At 43.9% G+C, this 23,875-nt stretch overlaps 1 protein-coding gene across 1 annotated transcript in view; it reads right to left on the bottom strand.

Moving 5' to 3' along the window:
* The window catches only part of lmbrd1 (LMBR1 domain containing 1), a 149,534-nt gene that overhangs the window by 120,883 nt on the left and 4,776 nt on the right, over positions 1 to 23,875 (bottom strand). Inside the window, exons 2-3 of the mRNA XM_072669950.1 lie at positions 20,862 to 21,038; positions 14,023 to 14,086 (exon numbers count right to left, since the gene is read on the bottom strand). Coding sequence (XP_072526051.1) covers positions 14,023 to 14,086; positions 20,862 to 21,038 — 241 coding nt within the window. The remainder of the gene's footprint in view (positions 1 to 14,022; positions 14,087 to 20,861; positions 21,039 to 23,875) is intronic.

Raw genomic sequence — 23,875 nt, 5'->3', positions numbered from 1 at the left:
GGGACATGTTCCCCCTGTTCTCCTTCAGGGATGCTTTCCTATTTAACCTTGTGGTTTCTGGCCAAACTTCAAGGCAGGGCTGTCCACTGTAAAGAAGAAGAGGAAGGAAAAAAAACACTACACTAAATGGAAAGGCCGCCAGGGACTTGGCGTCGGGCCAGCTGAGAAAATATATATATTTTCCCTTTAATTGCTTAACCTGGGAGGTTAATCTCCACAGATGTAGAGGGTTTCAGGCAGGGGTTTAATCACAGCCCATCTACGTAGAACAGCTCCTCTTCTGATCATCAGAAAATCCACATCACAGGATACTATTGGCTGGGCCACGACTTTCAGCAAGTGCAACAGACACTCACAGAGAGATGATCTCGGGTATTGTAACCTTGTAAGAGGTTTCGGGCACATCCAAACAGATGCAGGTGAACATGAATCCAGTAAAAAGGAGGAACAAGAGCTTCTCATTCTGAAGAAAGAAAGTAGTGAGATCTTGTTTCATGGTGAGCTAGTCTGAAGAACAGAGCTCGATTCCTCCAGGGTTCTCCTGGACGCCCCCCAGTCCAGCCAGCCAGCACAGCGTGGAGGATGTGTTCACCTCCATCATCATCATCATCATCAGCAGCAGCAGCAGCAGCAGCAGCAGCAGCTCACCTGATTTACCATCATTAAGCCTGATCTGAGGAGAACACTAAATAATACTAGACTCCATGAGAGAGGAGAACTTTGAGAGGAGATGTTCTAATGAACATCCCAGAGTGGAGCAAGATCAGGGATGACCCAGTCATAATAGAACCCAATCCACATTCAGTTCTCCGTGCCTCAAACAGAGCCGCAACAGTGTGTTTCAGAAGGTAAGACCACCAATAAAGGAGCATAGTGCTTCGACTATGTTCAAGGAAGCAGACCCGGACTTGCAAAATGTGAAAGCATCAGTGAGCATCTGCCGTTTTGGCCTTGCTGCTGAAAATACACATAGTAAACACACTCTCGTGATGTCTTTCACTCATTGTGGCTTTGGCTGGTGGAAATACAGCAAAACCAGCTGAAGTATGGCACGTCTTTTCTGGCTTTGACCCACCAGTGAAAAGCTCCATCAAAACAGAGAGGAAGGAGAAATGCTGCCATAACAGATCTGACAAGACCTCTGTAAGTGTCCTGTGGTATTTGGCACCAAGACGTTCCAGCATTAAATCCCAAGGCCTTCCTTGGTTATCAATGAGACTAAGGTGAGACTGACTAAGAGACTGACTGGTAAGACTGCCTAAGGTTCACCGGTTGTCCTTCCTTGAAGCACTTTTGGAAGGTACTGACCACTGCATAGCAGGAAAACACCCCACAAGACCTGCCTGATGTTTTGGAGACATTCCGACCCAGTCGTCTATCTAGAACATCACTGTTTGGTTCTTGTCGAAGTGTCTCAGATTCCTATGCTTGCCCATTTTCCCATTTTGCTCCCAATGCATCCATCCCCTCCAAGAACTGTCCGTCTGACCGTCTTCACACCTTTAGTACGTCGCGCATCTTCCTGCGAGTCTTGGCACGGCCAAAAGGAAGAGCAGGGGGTGCATCTGGTAGTTCCCTCAAACCCATCATAAAAGGCTTGGAAGCATGGAAGCAGGTGTCGGCCCAAGTCGGCCTTCCAACTAGCCAGAACACATCTGCAGACCCTCCCTCGCTACTGAGATCGCCTCCTACTGGCAAGCACCGCACATACCGCAGATACCAGTGTGGATGAAGATGTTCTATGTTTTTTAGTTCACCCATCAGTGGTGCTAATGTTGTGGCTGATTGCCGTACAATGTCTAATAAAGAGGGGGGAACAAAAACAGGAGATTTAGCTCCAACACTGTCCAGTACTGTCAGAACCAATTAAGCTTGGCTACAGAACATGGCTGTATTATCAGATAGGACCGGTATGAGCAGATACTCGGACTGAATCAGGACATCCATAAAGACTATAATGTTTCTATTCTTTACTTTGGAGGTTTCAGCTTTCAGTTTCACGTACCCCCTTCAGTCGAACCGAGCTGAAAACATAATGCATATGGCAGGGCCGTCCCAAAACATATGGCCCATGGACAGTGATGCGTCCAGCTGAGGCTCAAATCATACCCGTTCAGAGGGAAAAAGAACTCATATCTGAGAGCAGAGCGTTAGTAAGGGCATACTTGGTAGAGAATTGCTTGCTTTCCCAATTACTCGAACTTAGCATGTCGCTGAATTCGCAACTATTGTGGCCTTGGTTTTTTTCCCCACCTGTTTTCTTTAGATCGTGACCTCACCGCTCAGTGATCTCCCACACATTTCAGTGCCTGGATTCCAGTTGTTTCTGTGAATTGTAGCAAATCCATTCGTTTTTTAGCAGTCTGTAAAAAGAGAGTCTGTACGGTCAATCACAAAACAGCTCTTTCCTGTTTTTGCGTATTAGCGCTATTCACGCTGCCAATCAGTGGGCATGGCCGCAGTGACTCCCACCACCTGTGACGTCACGTGCATAACCTCTATTCTTATCGAATCGGTCAGTCATGGCAATTTTCTTCTCAACTGAGTAATTTCCAAATCCAGTCATTAGGTTTAACACAGACCACTGCCGCTAATGAAACGGCTGAACGCTAATTATGCTATACTGGCTAGCATTACAATGACCGACTGTTCCACTGGTTAAAATCCTGCATGTGATTAATTGTCCATCTTCACGCAGCTGTCATACTACATTTATCAAAGATATTTACTAATCATTCCTGAGAAGAAGTTTTTATCTGGATAAAGCGTCGCTATTTAACTTTATTTATTAATCGTGAATCACTTATTAGCAACGATAGAATGTTGTTGTTGCTATGCTGGCATATAAGGCTGATACCAACAGGTAAAAAAAGCTAGCTATTGTGCACTTGCTATCCGCTATCGAGCTACCCTTGTGCAAGATCAGCAGATAATTGGGATCCAAATTAAATAATAAAGAGTTAAAACACTATGAAGGGGGTGGGGATGGGGGGGCTAGCTAGCTAATACAATTGAGGGCGTGGATAAGATAAGCAGGCTAACTACATCGGGTGGCTAACGTATTGGGTCCTAATTGGTCCTTCTGTGAGATAACCTCAGAGGGGATAGGATGTGACGACACCGGAACATCCCATCCACCTAAAGAGAGTAAGGCCAGTTACTACAGACCGCCGTTGGCATCACTGGAGAGTGAATGGCAGAATGTCGGATGATGATGATCATCACCGAGCACCTCCATCCATCCGTCCATGGACTATTTGCCTTTACTAGAGAAGGGACAAGAGCCTGGAGGAAGCTCACTGTGGGGTGATATGGGCTTTAGTAAAGGCCATAGTTCATCATAGCACCAAAGGGTTCAAAGGAGTTACTATAAAAACATGTACACGATATTTGACAAAAGTATTGGGACACCTGCTCATTCAGTGTTTCTTTTGAAATCAAAGGGATTTGGAGTTATCTGGCTCTACTGTCCAGGGAAAAAGGCTTTCTTCTACATTCTGGTGCACTGCTGTGAGGATTTGATTGCACTAAGTGACAAGAGCACCATTAGCGAGGTCAGGATACTCACCACCCCAAAAGTATCGGATGGGGCACCAGCCATCATTTCAGAGAACACCAGAGTTCTTCCACTGTTCCACAGCTCAATTCTGGGGCCTTTATACCCCTCTACTAGCTTACACCTGGCATTATAGAGTCCTATTCTAATGGCATTACCAATACACGGCCACATGCGTATTGTCCCTTGTTCGCCGCGGATTCACAAAGACTCCTGGATAACCGGCTGCGTCCAGCACCGCTGCCACTCGCAGCTTCCATTAGTGGACTGTCAAAGCCAAGCCAGGCCAGCCAACAAGCAAGCAGGGAGTGAGGGAGGGAGGGAGGCAGGAAGTACGCCAGAACATACTGTACATCCATGCACACGGGGACTGTGCCTCCTCCCACGATCACCAGCGCATAGCCCGTGTCTCCATTTCATCCCCAAATCTCGGCTGGCCAAAAACCAGGGGTGTATATGTGTGTGTGTGTGTGTGAAGAGGGGTTCAGTGCTGAGTGCATAACGAAAGCCGATGATTTATTTAGAGGGCTCGGGGGTATTTCGCCCTGTTGCTCCGGGCCTCTGTGCGCCACCGCTTTGAAGTGCGGCGCAGACCAAGCAGATGTACAAATGGATGCTGCTGCACACACTGCACGAGGGCTCTCAAAAGATTACAGTCCATGAGAGAGAGAGAGAGCGCGCGAGAGAGAGAGAGATCAGGGAGAGCTATTTTGGACATTTATCACCCGGCCCCGTAAATACCGGGGAGGAAAATGTGCAAACTTCCTCTCTTGCCAATTCAGGCTTAGAGAAAGGGGCGAGAGAGGCGGACACAGAGGGAAAAAAAGAGAGAGAGAGAGAGCGAGAGTGAGTGTGCGAGAGATAAAAAGCTGCCTTTCTGGGCTGTTTGGTGTCAGCATTGTTTTCCTCCTCGACACTGCACACACAACGTGCTCCAGCGTCCTCGCTCCATCAATACGTGATGTGATGCGCACTGTCAAGCCCTGCTGGCCAGAATCCGCTGAAAGGATTGAGACGTTGCGCTGCGTTCAAGGGTTTTCCAAACAGCTACGGGCTCTGCAATCATGAAGTATAAGCCTGTTAGCGACGACACAACAACAATAAAACATCGAATAAAGGCTGGCGGAGGCTGATTAAACCTGAACGCACCGCGGCGATACGGTGGAGAGGCTGTTAAGTGCGCTCCAGCGCCGATTACGCGCCAACAAGCGAGGAGCGCGCTACACGTGGCGATATAATTTAGGTCTTTGACAACTGAAGAACGCTCACCCGGCCAATCGGGGGGGGCAATCGACCGAACAAAAGACAAAGAGGGACGCGGCACAATCAAATAATTACCGCCAAGTGCTGGATGAATGGGCCCGGGTTTGAATCCAGCATTTACAGGCACGCGCACATGTGTGTGTGTTTGTGTGTGTGTTTATCCCCCTCTCTTCGCGGCGGGGCCTGCATGCGGACGCCCGTGTGCGCCCGCGTGCGCCCATTACCCGCCGTATCGGGCCTGAAAACAAATCAAGCCTGCTTTTTGTGGGAGAATCACTCGGCAGAGCCGCGGTGTCAGCTCAGTAATTATTCCATTTGCATTGACATGGATGGACAGGGTTGTCAGATCTCGCCTTTGAATACAGCCCTTTAAAGGAGGTTTTTAGAGCTCCCAGCTCCTTCAGAATATGTGGGACTCGGCCTCTGCAGGAATCCGTGGAGCTCCATCTCCACCTACTGGCAGACCGAGGAGCAGTTCTTGCTCTCTTTCTTTCTTTCCTTCTTCTTTTTTCTTTTTTTTTTTTTTTGCTGCATGCTGCAGAGGAAGAGGAGAACAGCGCAATCAATGAGCCTAATTCAAAGTGAACTGCAGCACAGGGGAAAAAAAGGCCCACCGTCAACTGTGTGGGGTGGGCTGAGGTTAGGTTGGAGAGGAGGGGAGGGGAGGGGGTGGATAGACTCATTTTGGGCCACAGGGTCTAGAGCAAAGATGAAGAACAAGAAGAGGAATGAATGAAGAAGGGAGGGGGGGGGGGTTACAGGGAGGGGGGGGGGAAAGGCGCTCCCGACTTGACTCGACACGACAGGGAGCGAGCAAGTGTTTGAGTGACTGCAGGAACAGGTTGCTGAATGCAGCTATTGACTGGAGGACAATCTATTAATTACTGTAACAGGCTCCACTGCGGCAGGCCATTGTGATGGAAATGACGGGCTGGCAACTGTGCCAAGAGCACAGAGCAGCACGACGCTCCGACGTGAAACCGGACAGCTACAAGCCGAACTCGCAACCACCCCAACCTACCCTACCCTACACCACCCCACCCCACCCCTCACTCCTTAACTCCCCTATAGACTTAAAGGTACACTTTCTTGGACAGAAGTTGGAATGATAATGATGATGATGAAGATATTGAAGATGAAGACCACAACTACACTCAATATAAGCATATTTTTAATGTCACACAAAAACCTCCTATCTCCAAAACAGCACCTTCTTACCTTTCAATGGAAGCCAATGTAGGGAGATTTTATTTTAAGGCACTTTGGAGCATTTCTATTGGTCCATTCATCAGGACATTCTGACACAATATAAAGAGCAACTGCCAAATTCATATTTTATAAAAAATGTATATATTCAAATTCTAACAATTGAATATTCTTATTTCTCAAACATTTATTGCTCTTGAAAATGAGTAAATGCATTATTATTATTATTATTATTATTATTATTATGTGGCATAAAATGGTCTTAAAATGACTGTTTATCGCAATTATTTCTTGGGACAACATATATAGTATATATTTTTATTTTAGAAAAGCGCTATATAAGAACAAAGTATTATTATTATTATTATTATCATTATTATAAAAGTATAAAATAAGTATTATGACTGTCCTAGTCTTGACAGAAAGTCTAGTCAGAAAAATTCACAGCTCTGCTCTTATAATGGTATAGTCCTCAAAAACTGTACAACCCCCAAATCACAGAACAGCTGTGAATGTCAGGATCTCAGTGAAAACTGTAAGAATGGCTGGTGAATAAGGCTGCCATGTATGTAACACAGTGCAGGAAGAACTTGAAGTGGGAACACATTAATCCACTGATCCCAGTTCAGTTATTAGTCCTAATTCAGAAAGCATTAATACTTATTTATAATGATTTATTTATTACTATAACTGTTTAGCACATTCTGTGGCGTCCCACAGGGTTCTGTTATAGGGTACGTAAAATTGTAACTTTAACAGGGCAGTGGTGGCTCAGCGGTTAGAGCTCCGGGCTATTGATGACAGGGTTGTGGGTTCGATACCCGGGCTCGCCAAGCTGCCACTGTTGGGCCCTTGAGCAAGGCCCTTCACCCTCTCTGCTCCCCGGGCACTGGATTTGGCTGCCCACCGCTCTGGGTGTGTGTGTGCTGTTACCTCTCTAAATTCAGCTGAATCTGACGAGACACATTATTATTTAGCCTTATCTAAAAATGCCATCAAGTATTGTGATGTTCCACCCTGCCCATAACGCCCACTCTTTAATGTTGATGGCGCATTTCTACTGACAAGCCGCATTTGCTTCCATTACTCCGCCTACTCTTCAGATTTCTCTGGGCCAGACGGCCACTGCGGATCTTCCCACAGAGCGGAGAGGTATGAAAGACAGGGGACAGACGCAGACACTAAAGGAAAAGTGGACAGAATTGTGTGCTGCAGCATAAACGGAGTGCGGCAGAAACGCAAGCCAGACAGGGTTTTAATAACACAGCCTGAATACCTTTTCATCTGCCAGTCAAATGTTCTACAAACCAGCAGCAACCAAGCAGTAGCCCAGGACCACGGCCATCATCGAGAAGCGGTAAACACAGCCTCCGCAGCAACACGTTTTCAGCAGATTCAGATCTCAAAAACTCTTTAAAAACATTCAAATAAATAATCAAGTCCATCAAGGTGGCCTGTGTGAAAGTTTGAGGTATAGGCCTCAGCCTGGTTTGTCATTTGCTGTCAGGAGTTGCAGGTATTTGGTGGAATTCAATGCAATACAGCCAGTGCCACTGGCTGCAACACAACCTAACCTCATGATAAAGCCACATCTATGCTTTACAGTTGGCAAGGTGTTCTCTTTTCATGAAATGCAGTCCCTTTGTTCCTATTTTGACGTCATCAGTCCACTTAATAGGGTGCATCGTTTTGAGATGCAGGTAATGCTTCCATCACTTTACACTTTTCCATGAAGAGTAAAGAAGTTTGTGCGAGCAATGCTGCACAGTAGAACAGTGCACCACCCTCGATTCAGCGAAGCGTCCGTTCAGGTTCTTGGTAGTCATATGGGGGTTTGGATTTGCCTTTCTTACCAGCATACGAGCAGTTCTGTTTTCCAGGATCTCATTCTCACCTCCACAGTTCGGCTGAACTGCCATTATTTAATAACATTACACAATGTAGAACCCTCAAGCTGAAGACACTTCATTGTGGCCATCCATTACTCCTGTTTTTCGGATCTTTAGACAGTTGCTGAAAGGATCTGATGGGTTTTAGTACACGATTTGAAAATTCTGAGAACGTATAAAGCATAGAAATTTGATTCGCCTCACAATTACATTACCCACCCCCATCACACGCAACGCCCCCAACACCAGTGAGGGCGAGACCAACACACGGCCCACACCTCTTTTTCGAACTGCCGCCGATACGGCATCACCAGGCGACCAAGCAACGTGCCTGGAGGGGAGCTCCCGGCTCTGACGCACCGGCTAGCAGAAGCCAGTGACTGCTGGGGACAGCGCCATCTACCCACCCTAGAGAGAGCAAGGCAAACTGTGCTCTCTCGAGGCCCCGGCTGCCGATGGCTAGCAGTGTGATCGGGATACGAACCAGCGATACTCGACAGCGACAGTGTCTAGTCTGTTGGACCACCCAGGGCCCCTGAAGGTAGCCCCCTTATAGACACCCTAGACACCCTTATGGTGTCCAAACTTTTGCACAAGCCTTTTTTTTTTTTAGAACTTTATTGTAAATATTGTTTTAGTTTTTACTACTTCTTAATCAAAATAATGACTGTATTATTGATCAAGGGGGTGTTCGAGATTAGCGATGAACCCTAACTACTAGGCCTACATCTTGCCAGGTGCTAGCCTGCCTATGGGATTCTAGTAGTATGTTAGCATTGAGCTACTGATAATGCGCTAGAACAGATTCGGGCCGTTCTAGATTAAACACAAACATGCAAAGCGGATGACAAGCTAACACACCGACAAGCCATAACATTAGTACCACTCACAGGTGACGTAGATGTAACTTCTAGATCTACAGCGGCTCCCGTCAAGAGGTGGATATAGAAGGCAGCAAGTGAACGGTCAGTTCTTGAAGGTGATTTGCATTAAAATCCGAGCCACTTTGACAGGAACCAAACTGATGGGCAGACGACTGGGTCAGAACATCTTCCAAATATTAGGCATTAGGTCCGGTGTGGTGTTACTGAGGATGCAGTACTACCACTATACTACACACTACACACTATACTACCACTACTCCCAACAGTGCTCACTAAGCCATGGCAAGTGAAATCTCTCCTCTGGCTCCCTTGCTCTTATCCACATCCTTAGGGAAGCCATTGCTTCAGGCCTTCTTGAGATACTCAAAGTGCACTGAAACTGGTTCTCCCACTGCCCCAGCCATGCTCCCTCCCAGGACACCAGAGAGATGCGCACTGTTCAGTATGTCAAACCCAACCGTACAGCTGGCTTTTCCTTCTGTTCACATCCAGCCACCTATATTCCACACATGGACTATTTGCCGTTACTAGAGAAGGGACAAGAGCCTGGAGGAAGCTCACTGTGGGGTGATATAGGCTTTAGTAAAGGCCATAGTTCATCATAGCATCAAAGGGTTCAAAGGAGTTACTATACAAGCATGATCACGATATTTGACAAAAGTATTGGGACATCTGCTCATTCAGAGTTTCTTCTGAAATCAAAGGGAATAAAACAAGTTAACTGTCTCTACTGTCTGGGGAAGAAGGCTTTCTGCTACATTTCCGTGCATTGCTGTGAGGATTTGATTGCACTAAGCAAGACAAGAGCACCATTAGCGAGGTCAGGATACTCACCACCCCAAAAGTATCGGATGGGGCACCATCCATCATTCCAGAAAACACTAAAGCTCAATGCTGGCAGGCTTTACACCCCTCTAGCCCATGCCTGGCATTAGGTATGATGCCAACAGGTTCATGTTTACATACTCTATAGAGTCCTATTCTACTGGCAGTACCTCCTTACAGGGACTGCAACTTAAAGTAGCCAATTGCATTTGTTTTTTTGTTGTTTTTTTGAATGGGTGTCCGCAAACATTTGGACATATAGTGTATACACAGAACAACATGATTAGGGTCCTCCAACCCTAATCATGGATGACCTCCCTGCTCCCAACACACACAATCCAGCTCATCAGCTGATGGAGCAGGGTGAACACTACAATGGGCAAGCCTGTGGGTTCTCCAGGGCCTAGATAAGAGTGTACAATGAGAACTCCTCCCCTGAATGAATCTAGGTTAAACTGATACTAATAAGAGCTATTAAATGGTTCTTAGCTCACACTAATAGAGTCAGAAACTCGAGAAGAAAAGTAAGTGATGGGAGAAGCAAAATCGATTTCTTAAGCACAAACGTTTCAGCGCCTGGAGAACAGACAAAGCCTCGGCAGCTGGATGGTGGATTCGCGGCAGGTCTACCTCCTCTACCACAGTTAATGTGCTGATGCTTTCCTGCCGACGGAAGGTTTGCGCCGGGAGACAGCTTGGCGTTCCACTACTGATGGAGTGTTTCAGGCAGCATCTGTTAGAAAACTCCATTGGTTCAGGATCAAGAAACTTGGGGTGAGCCTTGATTTAATATCACCACCCTTATCTACCTAGATACACTGAAAACTAAATCCTGATTGGACGATTTTCAAAGTTTGGTGTTTCAACAATGTTGGCAACCAAAACTTTTGAATGGAATAAAATTAGGATAAGGATAAAGGTAGGATAAAGGTGCACGTATTCGTCACTGTACAGTGTGGACTGTACAGCGAAATGTGTCCTCCGCATTTAACCCATCTGGTAGTGAACACACACACACACACGTGTTAGGGGCAGTGAGTACACACACACACCCAGAGCGGTGGGCAGCCAACTCCAGCGCCCGGGGAGCAGAGAGGGTAAAGGGCCTTGCTCAAGGGCCCAACAGTGGCAGCTTGCCGAGCCCGGGAATCGAACCCACAACCCTGTTATCGATATCCCGGTGCTCTAACCGCTGAGCCACCACTGCCCCCGTATTAGTATCGTAACACTTGCAGAGTTAAAAAATTACAGGCATGGATTTTCTAATTTCCAGAATTTATCGGACCACCATTGACAGCCTAGATGACCAAGAGGGTTCCCCACTATTTTACATCTACATTACATTAATCCCATACATGTAGAGCCGGGCAATATGACAATATTTTATTATATCGTGATAAATTTTGAGTAAAAATCAAGGTTCTTAGTGTGGGAGAGTTTTCAGACAGCAGTTTTTTTTTTTTTTTAAATTACGCTGAAATATTATGATAAATATCATTAAAAAAAGTCTTTAAATATCGTGATAATCATTTTTTTCCATATCGTTCAGCTATACATACATATATTCTTATATATTCTCAGATTTAAACACATTTTAGTTTTAGCACGTAGAACTTTTAGCACTTTCCATACAGGCCTTATACCCTATAGGGATTAAAACGAGTTAACTGTCTCTACCGTTCAGGAAACAAGGCTTTCTTCTACATTTCGGTGCATTGCTGTGAGGATTTGATTGCACTAAGCAAGACAAGAGCACCATTAGCGAGGTCAGGATACTCACCACCCCAAAAGTATCGGACGGGGAACCATCCATTACTTCAGAGAACACCAGAGTTCTTCCACTGCTCCACAGCTCAATGCTGGGGGGCATTATACCCCTCTAGCCCACGCCTGGTATTAGGTATGATGCCAATAGGTTCATGTTTACATACTCCATAGAGGCCTATTCTACTGGCAGTACCTCCTTACAGAGACTAGACGAGCTGTGTATGTGTGTGTGTGTGTGTGTGTGTGTGCATTTGCACATCAGTGTCAGCAACAGGTGCAACTTAAAGCAGCCGATTGCATTCGTTTTTAGAAGGGGTGTCCGCAAACATTTGGACAGCGTATGGATAGCGTATACATACAACAACACGATTGGGGTCCTCCAACCCTGCTCCCAGCACACACAATCCAGCTCATCAGCAAGGCTGTGGGTTCTCCAGGGCCTAGATAAGAGTGAAGCCTTCCCCATTTGAAGACACATGGGGCTTCCCAGGTGTCTGTTTTTGCTGTTTACCAACAAGAAGACTGAAAATGTGCCAATGAAAGTCAAGGAAACCTGTCCTAACAGTGAGAAACATCAGTCAAACCTGGGTTTGGACGGGCTTCAACCTCGCATATGCTGTAAATCAGTGTGGAGAAGACATCCAGATGAGTATGTGTAAAGGTAAACGCTCTGTCAGGTCTGTATTTTCAGCTTTCTTCAGAGCAGTTGAGATGCTTCTCTTCATTTCAGAAGTCATCCTGCTGCTCCTGTCAGTAGCCATCAGTAAAGAACAGTGAGTCAGCTCCACTGGCAGTCATAACCGCTCATTCCATCACGCTCCACAGATGAAGTGATATGGTCTGGATCACGTACGGTTTCTTTTTCCATAGACCGTTTCCTCATTCCATCATTCTGATACGGGTCAATCTTGAGGGCATCTGCTCATAAGACTTCACCGGAATTCAACTGTGCCAGATTTTAGGGACTTTTTGCATGCATGTTTAGCATAGCTTGAGTGTAGCTTGGTCTTCTCAGGCTTACCAGTAGCTTGTACCTTGTGCTGGAGCCCATTGAGATAACACTGATGTGGTCTTCTTCTCCTACCTCCACAAGTTCTTGAACAGCCGGTCCTTCCATATTTCTCATACTATTTCTCTGATTGGAGGAGAGCCAGTCTACGAGTGCTGGACTCTCCAATTAATGAATGACAAGTAATGAGCTCCCCCTACAGTTGAGGAGCGTAATTCAGTACCCACCCTCTCACGGACAGGTGTACACATGCATTTCTGGACAAGCTGAGAGCTCCAGAAGCAGCACCTGAAGGTAAAGAAGCATGTGGGCTGAGGCGGTAAAGTAATACTACATGATTTTACACTAATGTGACTCAAGTCCCATAGTGCAGCCTTACCCAAAACCTAACCCTGGATTTATTCTGACCTTAACCCTTAACCTCAACCCAAAACCTAATCCTAGCTTTCATCCTGGGCCCTTATACTCTTGATCTAATCCAGGCTAATTAGGCTCCAGTTCCAGACTGGTGTGTAGCAGCTGTAGCAGCTGGTTGAGGGTGTTGAGATGTCTGTATTAGAGCTGTTAGATGATCAGTGTTTTTATGTGTGAACGTCTACAGATCTGAACCTGGACTCTCCAAATAAAGTGAAGAACAGCTGAACTCAGTAGAAGTCTCCTGATAATCTACTGAATGTTCAGATCTGAGCTGCTACATCACTGAGGTGGTGTTGAGATGTTACTGATGGTGTTTGATTTGTTAAAAGGCATCACTCCAAATAAAGTGTCACCTCATATCTCATGTCTAGTCTATATCTCAGGTTTATTATGGCTGATTAAAAGCATTACTGTACTTTGGCACATTATTTAATCCCGAATATTTAATCTTCAGATGCAAATTTCACATCTAGACAACAGCAGATCTTTTGATCCCACCCTTGTACTTGAATTAATGATGCAACATGACTGCTGACAAAGTCCCTACAAAGACTACACACAGCCAACTGTCCACTTATTTAGGCTCTATGTATAAAAGGACTTTTATTCCTACAAGCTTCTCCCTATACTGTTGTAAACAGCCTTGAATTATAGCTGGTATTCTGCACTTCAACCTCACAGTCAATCTTTCACGTCTAATCCAATGGGCTGGCGAACACAGCCAAAAGAAATATTTCCCCACAGGCCGTAAGTATTTGGACAGCAGCAAAGACAAGGGCCGGTTGTGAGGCTCAGTATTAACAGTAACTTCATTAAGGACGACGGCGTGCCTATGTTTGCGAGGCTTTGCGACCTTGTTAGTATAACAGATCGCTTCACTAATGCAGTTGCTTTTTTCAGCCGGGCAACCGAACGCATTTCTGCAGGAGGCCGCCATCACTTTGGCTTAATTTAACCAAGCGGAACACGCAAATAAAACTATCCGGTGACTTTATTGCCCACTTCTGCAGCCTTAGGCCGGATTATGCGCATGCTGTAATTTACTGCTTCTGTTAATCAATGTTAAAACCTCAATATGAAGCCTAGCTTCTCCAGTGCCACTCAAACAACAAGAGAAAATGATAAAGACTAATGAAGGACACAACAGGCAGGCTCTGAAATGCATCAATCACGCTCTATCTGGTGCATACAGCTTAAAGTACTTACTGTAGTAGCCGTATAAAACGGTGTCTTCAATTTGCCTCCTTGTCTCATTGCTTGCAGCCCAGTCCTGGAATTAAGAAAAACAGAAGAAATGCACTTTTAGACCAAAAATCATCACTTAGGAGCAATTTATCACCCACTTTCTAAGCTTACTGATGGAACGGACCACCATAGGACCACCACTGACAAGCTAGCAGATATTATTCATGAAACTCCTACACCATGCATGCTGGTGTCCTGTATTTAACGTATGTTTGCTGTATTTTACTGCTCACGCATATAAAGGTGGCTCAGCGGTTCAATACCCGGGCTCGCCAAGCTGCCACTGTTGGGCCCATGAGCAAGGCCCTTCACCCTCTCTGCTCCCTGGGCACTGGAGTTGGCTGCCCACTGCTCTGGGTGTATGTGTGTGCTCACTGCCCCTAGCTCACTAGTATACTACCACAGATGGGTCAAATGCGGAGGACACATTTCACTGTACATACTACAGTGACAAGTCTCCGACAAACACAACAATAACTCATATCCATTAAAAAGTGAAAGTTAAGGTATCCAGATATACAGGCGACATCATTCCTCCACACAAACGGCATAGGGTTGAGTTTATGACCTTTATACTGTATACGGTTTGGATTGAACTCGGGCCGGGACGTCCCAGATGCCACATGGCAGGGTTTGCTGCATGTATAAGTAAGTGAGCACTCCAGTCAATTGTTAAGAGTTAAGAGTCTTCTTTGAGACTGCGGTGCAGAGTGCTGTAACACAGTTCCTACACTGATTTTATGTCGATAAAGGGGTTGTAAATTATAAATTATTTACATTAGCTGCAACAGACTAGCTGTAAGTTCTTAACCAATGACTTCCCTAATATGGCTTTCTAAAAAAAAAACTTTTCCCCCCACAATCTACATAATTTTTCCATTTTTACGTCATTTTACTCAAAAGCCCCGGAGGTTTTCTGCCTAACATTGTACTATTTGAGGTCACATGACTTTGCACAATTGCAATTTTTTTATGCATTTAAATGTCAATAAAAACAATAGAAAAATAGGAGTGTTTTATTTATTTTAATGCTGTCTAAAGAAAACATGTATCTCCATTTTAGTCTATTTTTACTTTTTTCCATGATTTGAACCCTGAAGCTGGTCTGTACACTGTGCAAATTATTCTGGACAAATGGACCAACAGCAATGCTCTAAATTACATGGACTAAACTTATTTTCTATCGACTTTCAATCAGAGTTAAGAACATTTTTGCATTTTCCTGCCTATAAACTCACCATTCTGGAGATACGTGTTTTCCATTGGACAGCAACAGCGACATAGAAGTGTGTGTATACACATGAAGACTTGCCTTATATTGTTTTTAAACATCTTACTTTGTTTCATAGCTTAAAAACAATAGAAAAAGATCGTTAAAGCCACGTTCGCTTCTTACAGGAACGTCGCCCATCATATACTTATCCAGTCGGTATGATTAGGCACACGTTACCTTTACCCCAACAACACCCCCCCCCCCCCAGACTCCAGCTAGTGTCTATTAAGCTTTACCAATGTTTAAAAACTCTCAACGGCAACAGCTGACAAATAGCCACTAACTACAGACATTCAACGCTCACCTCCATGGTCTACAAGTCCAATAAGAACAGTGCCCTGAGTGCTGCATTCTGATTCGCTGCAGACACACTGCCAGAAACCAGCAGTCACACACCAACACACAAGAAAACACAAATACAATCACACTGATCATGAACCCACCTGCCCATACGGTGGAGTCAGACTGACAAATGACACAGGACAGGCTTCATATAGGGGGACTGTATGAGCTGCTGTGAAGGAGCAGTGGTGTTCTGTGATAGCTGCCTTTTTCCCCCAGACAGTGGAGCTGGTGAGAGTGTGTTTTCCTCCCCGCAGTGTGATGGAGATTCTATCAAAAACGTGACCTGACAGGTTGATGACTCACAGGTTCTTAAAGCGGATCCAAATGCCAGAGTGAATTGCTGTCTACCTCGCAGCCGTAAATCACTCTTTCTGATGCCCTCGTCGCCGCCAACTCCCCTGTCCCAGATCTCGCATCCATCCCTTCTCCACTCCATTGTTCCGAAAGATCACATTCTTAATTGGTACACGGGCTCTGGAAATAACCTTCGTCCTGAACTACGATCGAGCTGACCTGATAAATAATTACTTGCCGCTGCTCGTTCTGCAACTCTGGTTGAGACTAATTATTGTAAAAAATAAAAAAAAGAAAAACTGTATGAAATATTAACGTTTTCACCCTGACCGCCTGCTACTGCGGTAGAGGAGATATCGCTCGATGCGTTTTTTTTTTTCGAGACAGTCGGCTCAAGTTGTCTAAATGGCCGATCCCTGCGCTGGTTACGAACACAGAGGTTAATAGCTCCCCCTCAATAACATAACCTTGTGATCCTTGTGAATCTCCACTTTATAATATGTGGAAAGAGACTAGCATCAATAATTAATAAACTACTAACTGGAATTATTTACCGTCTGCAATGGTTATAAAGTTATTACGTTTTTTTTAGTTTAAGTAATAATTTGAATCATTTTCTCTGTTTAATTTCAGATACATTTACAAAAATCTGCTAAAAAATACAAAAAATGGATGCACAATTTAATTTCAGATTAATTAAACAAAGTGATTTTAGAGTGTTTAAAGGGTGATGAGTTAGCGCTGGTGCGAATTTTACTTCTTACAGACTCCACATCTCCTTTCTGCATGTACAACAATGGGTCTATAATAACTGGCTAGGACTTGGCGATATAACCAACAATGTGCATCACAATATTTTATTATTATTATTATTATTATTATTATTATTATATAAAAATAATGACAGATTCACAATATATTATAATATTTTAAATCCATTATATATATTATTTATTTTTGCCAGTAAAACTAACTAAAATTCTTTTGAAACTACACTCCTATTAGACAGTAGGTCTGTCCTTATAGGTTAACAGTGGCTTACTCTACAACTAATACACATATTTACACATATCAGTGTTTATCAAATATTCGTCGGTGTGCAAAACAGAACTTAATAATTAAATAATAAAAAGCTAAACCTGCAATAACTGCATCCTTTAAAACAGATTTTGAAAGACTTTAGCTTCTAAACATTATTGTAGCCTGTTAAGAAAGTGCTTTGCCCCCTGCAAGTAAGTGTGTGTATGTGTGTGTGTGTGTGTAGAGAAAGAGATGCTAAGCAGGGGACAAGTTAAAGCTTAATTTGTGTAAATTTACTGCGCGACTGTATCTGAGGTATCTCACAGACTCCGCTGGTTGACGGCCTTTCCCAAAGATCTTATAGGACTTCTAACATCTGCCTCATTGCTGACAAATGCAAACACTGTAGAGAAGTGCTGCCAATAGAATAGGACCCTCTGGAGCAGATAAGCATGAACCTATATATAGGTTCATGCTTATCTGCTCCAGAGAGTATGTATATATATATATATATATATAAAGCCCCCCAGCAGCATTGAGCTGTGGAGCAGTGGAAGAACTGTGTTCTCTGGAATAATAGATGGTGATGGTGCTCCATCTAACACTTCAGGGACAATTGGGGAGTATGGTGAGGTGAGGTGGTGATCATCATCCAACATCCTCCAAATTCTAGCAGACAGCCTTTTTCTCTGGACAGCAGAGACCGGATCAACTCTTTTTAACACCCTTGATGAGCAGGTGTCCCATTACTTTTGCCCACACGCCGCATGTTTTACGGTCTAGTTTAGAGTATGTAAACACACTGTAGACGTGCCTACACTATAGAAAACAGCAGATCCTGTTTCCAAACTTCTGAACGATGCCAGTGTGCGTACATTTCTTTCAGCCGGGGCCGATGCTGTCTGCGTTTCCAGACCTCGAGCCTCGCCAAGCGCCCTTGAATCTGCGGCCTAACTAGCTGTGATGGCTGCTGTTAGCACACAGACCAAAGCCTGCTGCGTTCAAACAGCCCAATCTACCGTCAGCCGCGTCAGTCCGAAAGCATCGCCCGGGATGAGGCTGCCTTAAAGCAAGAGAAATAAAACAGATCTGATGTAATAATGTTCCAGACAACCCCGCAACCCCACCTACCACCGCAATATGTCTTCGTTTCGAATTCTGAGTAAGAGAGAGTGCATCATGCAGCCTACAGACCTGTCAATCACGCCAATAATCTCTTTAGAGGCGAACCAACTCGAGCAAACCCACGCGGGCCTAGGTGTACAAGCTGCACTGCTGATAGATTTGCCAGGCAAGGCTCCTTTAGCCATTAAGCCTGCTTACTCAACTGAAGGAAAGACACATTTGATCTCCGCATCAGAAAAACGGATTATCACAGCCAACCAGAGGAGCTCTGCCATGATCTATATATGCATCATCTGTGTTTATTCAGGACTTGTTGGCTATCCTTAAGTCACCCTTCCTCAACAAAAGCCACCGGTCTCCTCCATGCACTAGCTGTAGAAGTTAGTATCTGGTGCTGTGGAATTGGCGCCAGGTAGTGCTGTGGCCGTAATTATTGATCCATGGTCTATTTAGGTTTTACTTAAAGTCCACGTGGTATCGACTTTGCTGAGCTCGTACGGTCCTGAGAACCCTTCAATGACCAAGACAAGTCGTTCGAGTAAGTGTGTATGCTGCTTTTCAAACAAGTGGGCCGAGACCCACATCTCTGGTGCGGTTTGTTTAAGGCATTGTCACAAAAGGAACCAAAGTTTAGCGGGCTGTGTCCCGAACCACTACACACACTCCTACAAACACTATTTGTTTCAACATTAGCCACCATCAGAACTGCATTCATTAGTGTAGCCATATGCTATCTAACATGTGGTTTAGTACTGAAATCAGACCACCTGATTTAATGAGGCAGGTTTAAGGGTCCAGGGGTTGGACACACCCGTCTTGGACCTCCACTTGCATCATACTTCTGCTTCTTTCCTTAATTTTGCTTCAATTGCAAATGTGTCAGTATGAACGCAAAGCAAACCAGGACTCAAATCTAACAGCGTATCGTTTTCTTGCTGGTCCGAACCAAAAGCCGATCCGCACCACGAGCCCTTCCGGCTTCAAGTACGGCTCGGCTCGACCTGCCATCCCTCAAAATCCATGGAAGACGAGCGTCTAGACTTTTGCACCGAAAGTGGTGGAACGAGCTTCCCCTGGGTGTCCGAACGGCAGAGTCCAACTCTCACTGTCTTCAAACCCAGACTGAAGACCCTCCTCTTCTGAGAGTACTCAGGTAGAGAGAAGAGTACTATGGTCTCCTTAATGGCTTGTGTTTAGTAGAGTCTAAGATTAGAGGATCTTTGAATTATTAGTCTATTTAAACTAGCTGAGGTTTTTCTTGAGTAAATAGCAAAGCACTTTTGTAAGTCGCTCTGGAGAAGAGCGTCTGCTAAATGCCTTAAATGTAAATGTAAAAGAAACCGACTACAAGCATAAACACACCCTAAGAGGAAAGATCTGGGCTGAAGCATTTGACGCATTGTGCTCTCAAACGAGATCCATCAAAGCCTGAAGCTTCCTTCTACCAGACATCATGTGAGTGAAGATCTGTAACTTCCATATTTGATCTACACCATGATTATTATATTATGATTATGATCAGAACAGTTCAATAGTATAGATGGTTTGGTAACTTTTATAATCAATAATTCATCAATAGTTCTGATCAGAGGAGGACGGGTCGGGTCCCTCTTGTGAGTCTTGGTTCCTCCCAAGGTTTCTTCCTCCAGCTCTGAGGGAGTTTCTCCTTGCCACTGTCGTCGTTGGGGCTCACTGGGGGTCTTGGATCCTTCATGTCTTACGTTATTTCTTATATCGTCTTTTATTAATTACTAATTATGTAAAGCTGCTTTGTGACAACAACAGTTGTTAAAAGCTATACAAATAAATTTGACTTAACGTGTATGGCAAGGAAAATGTGCCTATAACGTCCATCTCTGTCGATATTTCATTAGAGCTCAGAGCCTTTTTAAGGACTGAAATCTGTTCAGGTGTTAATATTTTTGATAAGGTCAAAGTTCTGACTTGACCTCCACCAGCAGGCAAGTCCCCAAGCTGATCATTATCTTCAACCACTCCAAACCTAGGACAGGAAAAGCTCCTCCACCTCGTCCCTTCGTCTCTGCAATCCCATTTGTCTCCGTCCCGCATAAATATAAAGGGAAAAATAAAGCAGGACCTTTCCAAGGTATCCCGAGATTCTGATTGAAGCTTCTGCAAATACATTCTCTAAACAACATGCCAAACCACCTGCCTACTAATACTGCGTAGATCCCCCTCGTGCAGCCAAAGCACCTCTGAGCATTCAAGGCACGGACTCCAAAAGACCTCTGAAGATCCAGAAGATCCTGCAAGTCCTCAAAGTTGTGAGGTGGGGCCTCCATGAGCACCAATGAGCCTTGCCCTTGCCTTTTTAATCTTTTTTAGTAGGCACTGACCACAGACTCCCAGGAACACCCCGCAAAACCAGCCTGGTGTTTTGGAGATGTCCTGACCCAGTGGTCTCGAACATCATAGTTTGGTTCAAGTCACAGTGGCTCAGATTCTTAGTCTTGCCCATTTCTCCTGCTTCAGCACCTCAATCACTGTTTACCTGCCACCCAATATGTTGATCCCACCCCTTTGCAGAGCACCAATGTTCTTCACTTCTCCATTTCTATGGGAATAACCTGGACAGTTAACACATTACATTATACAGTATAATGTGCAGAAAGGCTTCGCCTGTGCGGAGCCATTAGGCTGACCTATTTGGGCCGTCTCTTTCCATCCACTTAACAGTCATTAAGCTTCAAGATGTTGAACTTATTTGTGAAAATGATGATACCTTGTAAGTGCCATTTGGGTACTTCATGAAGGACACTAGAAAGATGTCCACTGGGAGAAGAGCTGATGTGATCAGTGCGATGGCCAGAGCGCATATTGCAGTGATGGTCGAAATAACTTCACTCTCCTGTCGACTCTGGTATTTCCGAATGTAGACCCAGCAGAAGACCAGGATGGCCTAAAAAAGTGGAGGAGATAAACAGAGTTTTAAGCAGGTTTACAAGATGAGCGTTCAGCACATTCTGTGAAAGCAAAAGGGGAATGGAAGAAGATCAGTGGCACAAATTGTTCTTCATGGTGCCCTGAAAGCTGACGAGATAGTAAGCAGTACAAACTTGCTGGCTAGAAGGTTTGCAGACCCTTTGGCTTTAAACGTCATGGATATATACACTTATATATATATATATATATATATATATATATATATATCTTTTTTTTTTTTTTCTGGTCTCTCACAAAGACACCCCCACTAATGAATACTGGCACCATGCTGCTTAAGGCCAGGTGTGGGCCAGAGGAGTATAAAGCCCCCAGCATTACGCTGTGGAGCAGTGGAAGAACTGTGTTCTCTGGAATGATGGATGGTGGTGCTCCATCTGATACGTCTGGGATGAGTTGGGGAATTTGTGATCAAACATCCAACATCCTGACCTCACTAACGCTGCTCTTATCGCTGAACGCAATCAAATCCTCACAGCAATGATGCTCCTCCAAAATCTAGTAGAAAGCTTTCTTCTTCCCTGGACAGTAGAGACAGTCACTCCAACAAAAGCAGGATCAGCTCTTTTTAGTACTCTTGATTTTTGAATAAACAACAACAAAAAAGCAAGTGTCCCAATACTTTTGCCACTATAGTGAATATACTGAATGTAAGCTGCATTTCATCAACATTATTATTAGCACAACTTGGGGTGCTTCGATCTCGCTCACTAATCTCAAGGTATCGTCCCATAGCTGATCCAATAGTGGCCTGGCAGCTCTAACAGTGCAGGGGCCACAATAGGGCCTGTATTGGACCTCTTGTGATGTTATGCATCCGCATTGTATTTGAACGGTTATGCCTGGACATCTGGGCAGGCATGAGGGGACTGTGAGTGGACAGAGGAGGAGACTAGGTTATTCACACCCCACACAAAAGGATAATCCAAGAGGATAATCATTTAAGACCAGCCTGCACTCGCGAGCACCTTCCTTGATAGTAGCAAGGGCTGAACCAGCCTCGAAATCGCCTCAATAACCCAGCAGAGTGGGCCTGACTGACCAGGTTTCACCAGAACTCAAGCCATGCTTACGAAGCTAGAATCCGGTGTATCAGATCATGTGATTACTTAATCACACTTCCAATATTATCAAAAAGGGAGGATTTAGAGCTCATACTGACAACAAATTATCAATAAATATAGCCATAGCTTATAATAGAAAAATACCTGTCGCAACACCTCCTTATAGTCCACTAGATTATCCTTAATAAGGTTTTCTAATGTCCTTCAAGCTTGCAGCACATATAGAGGGGTATAGGGTTGGGTTATACAGTAATAATATTATAGAATGCTGTTTACAGGCATTTTCACAATACACAAAATACTGATATACAAATACTAGTACATATTAGTACAGGGGATTTTACTCAAAACCACTGCACCCCATCCAATTAAATAAGCCTGCTTATACTCATTGTAATGAAACGTGTTGGTCAGATGGTCAGTGTTCATTAATCATTAATAAGATCCATAAAAATATCAGAAAAAGTGCCAGAAAAAAAAGGTACCATGATACTCGACAATACTGCGCTACTGCTGACCTCTAATAGTAGTCAGGGTCAGAAGAGTGTAGCGTTTTCTGATGCAACTGGCTGATTACAGTCAATGCAACTGCACTCAACAGCACTATTTATTAGGGATGCACCGATCCGGTATATGATATCGATACAGATACATATACTTTGCATATCAGTCGATTCCCGATACCGATCAAATACCATTGTTGAATTAATAAACTGTATACTTCACCATGTGGGAGAGACTTAATCAGGATTGACTTAAACATTACTTTACTAACTTTGTAAAACTAAATATATATACTTTAAATATAACAAATTAACACATATAAATGATACTAAATTGCGATTTATTTGTCACTAAAATAAACAATGGTGCAGGACCTTGACACAGCATTCAAATTCAAAATAAAAAAGTCAGGCTTCTTAAAATATATTAAAATAAATAAAATATATCAGCCAAAATAAGTAGCTTCACTTTGTCTAAAAATTTGATAAAAAATAAAATCTAGCAGCTGTATGTAACACACAATATATACGATGTATATAATATATATAGTATATAGTACTATACTATACTATAATATATATATATATATAGTACTTGGTCAAACATACAAGCATCAATCAAAAATTGCAAACATCTAAACATTTAGTTCAGTCTCACACCAACCAATTAAAGTGAAAGGATCGGTTCCATGGATCGGCCTAATTATCTGATACCCGATCCAGCGAATATTTTGCTAATATCGGATCAATGCATCTCTACTATTTATCCCCCTTAAACCCTCGGCAGGCCCATACTTCAATTCTTCACTCTCTTAACTCTATTACTGCTACAATTAGCAGCACTTTTATAGGCCCTAAAACAGAACCTTGTGGGACACCACAAAAAAAAGGGCTTAACTAAACGCTTATCTAATAATTGATAATGATGGTTTATGTGTTAATAACCAATCAGGACTAATAACTGGATAACAAATCTAGGGTTTAGTGTGCTAACCTTCTGCCCAGTAAAGGTTACTAAAGGTTAAGATGGACTTCCAGAGCAATTGCTTTGGCTTTCTGAATTTTTGCGATGGCAAAGGGCTGCATTTATTTATTTGCAATGAATTTCAGTATGGTGGAGGTGTGTTCAGCAGCCCATCGCCGTCTTGTTACCATGTAAAATCTCAGCTAAAATCTCTGAGCAACCTGGCAGCCTATATTTAGCCACTTTCTGTTGTGAACATTTACAT

The sequence above is a fragment of the Salminus brasiliensis genome, chromosome 24 (genome assembly GCF_030463535.1).
Source record: "Salminus brasiliensis chromosome 24, fSalBra1.hap2, whole genome shotgun sequence".
Classification (NCBI taxonomy): Eukaryota; Metazoa; Chordata; class Actinopteri; order Characiformes; family Bryconidae; genus Salminus; species Salminus brasiliensis.
This window is presented reverse-complemented; position numbering and strand designations above follow the sequence as displayed.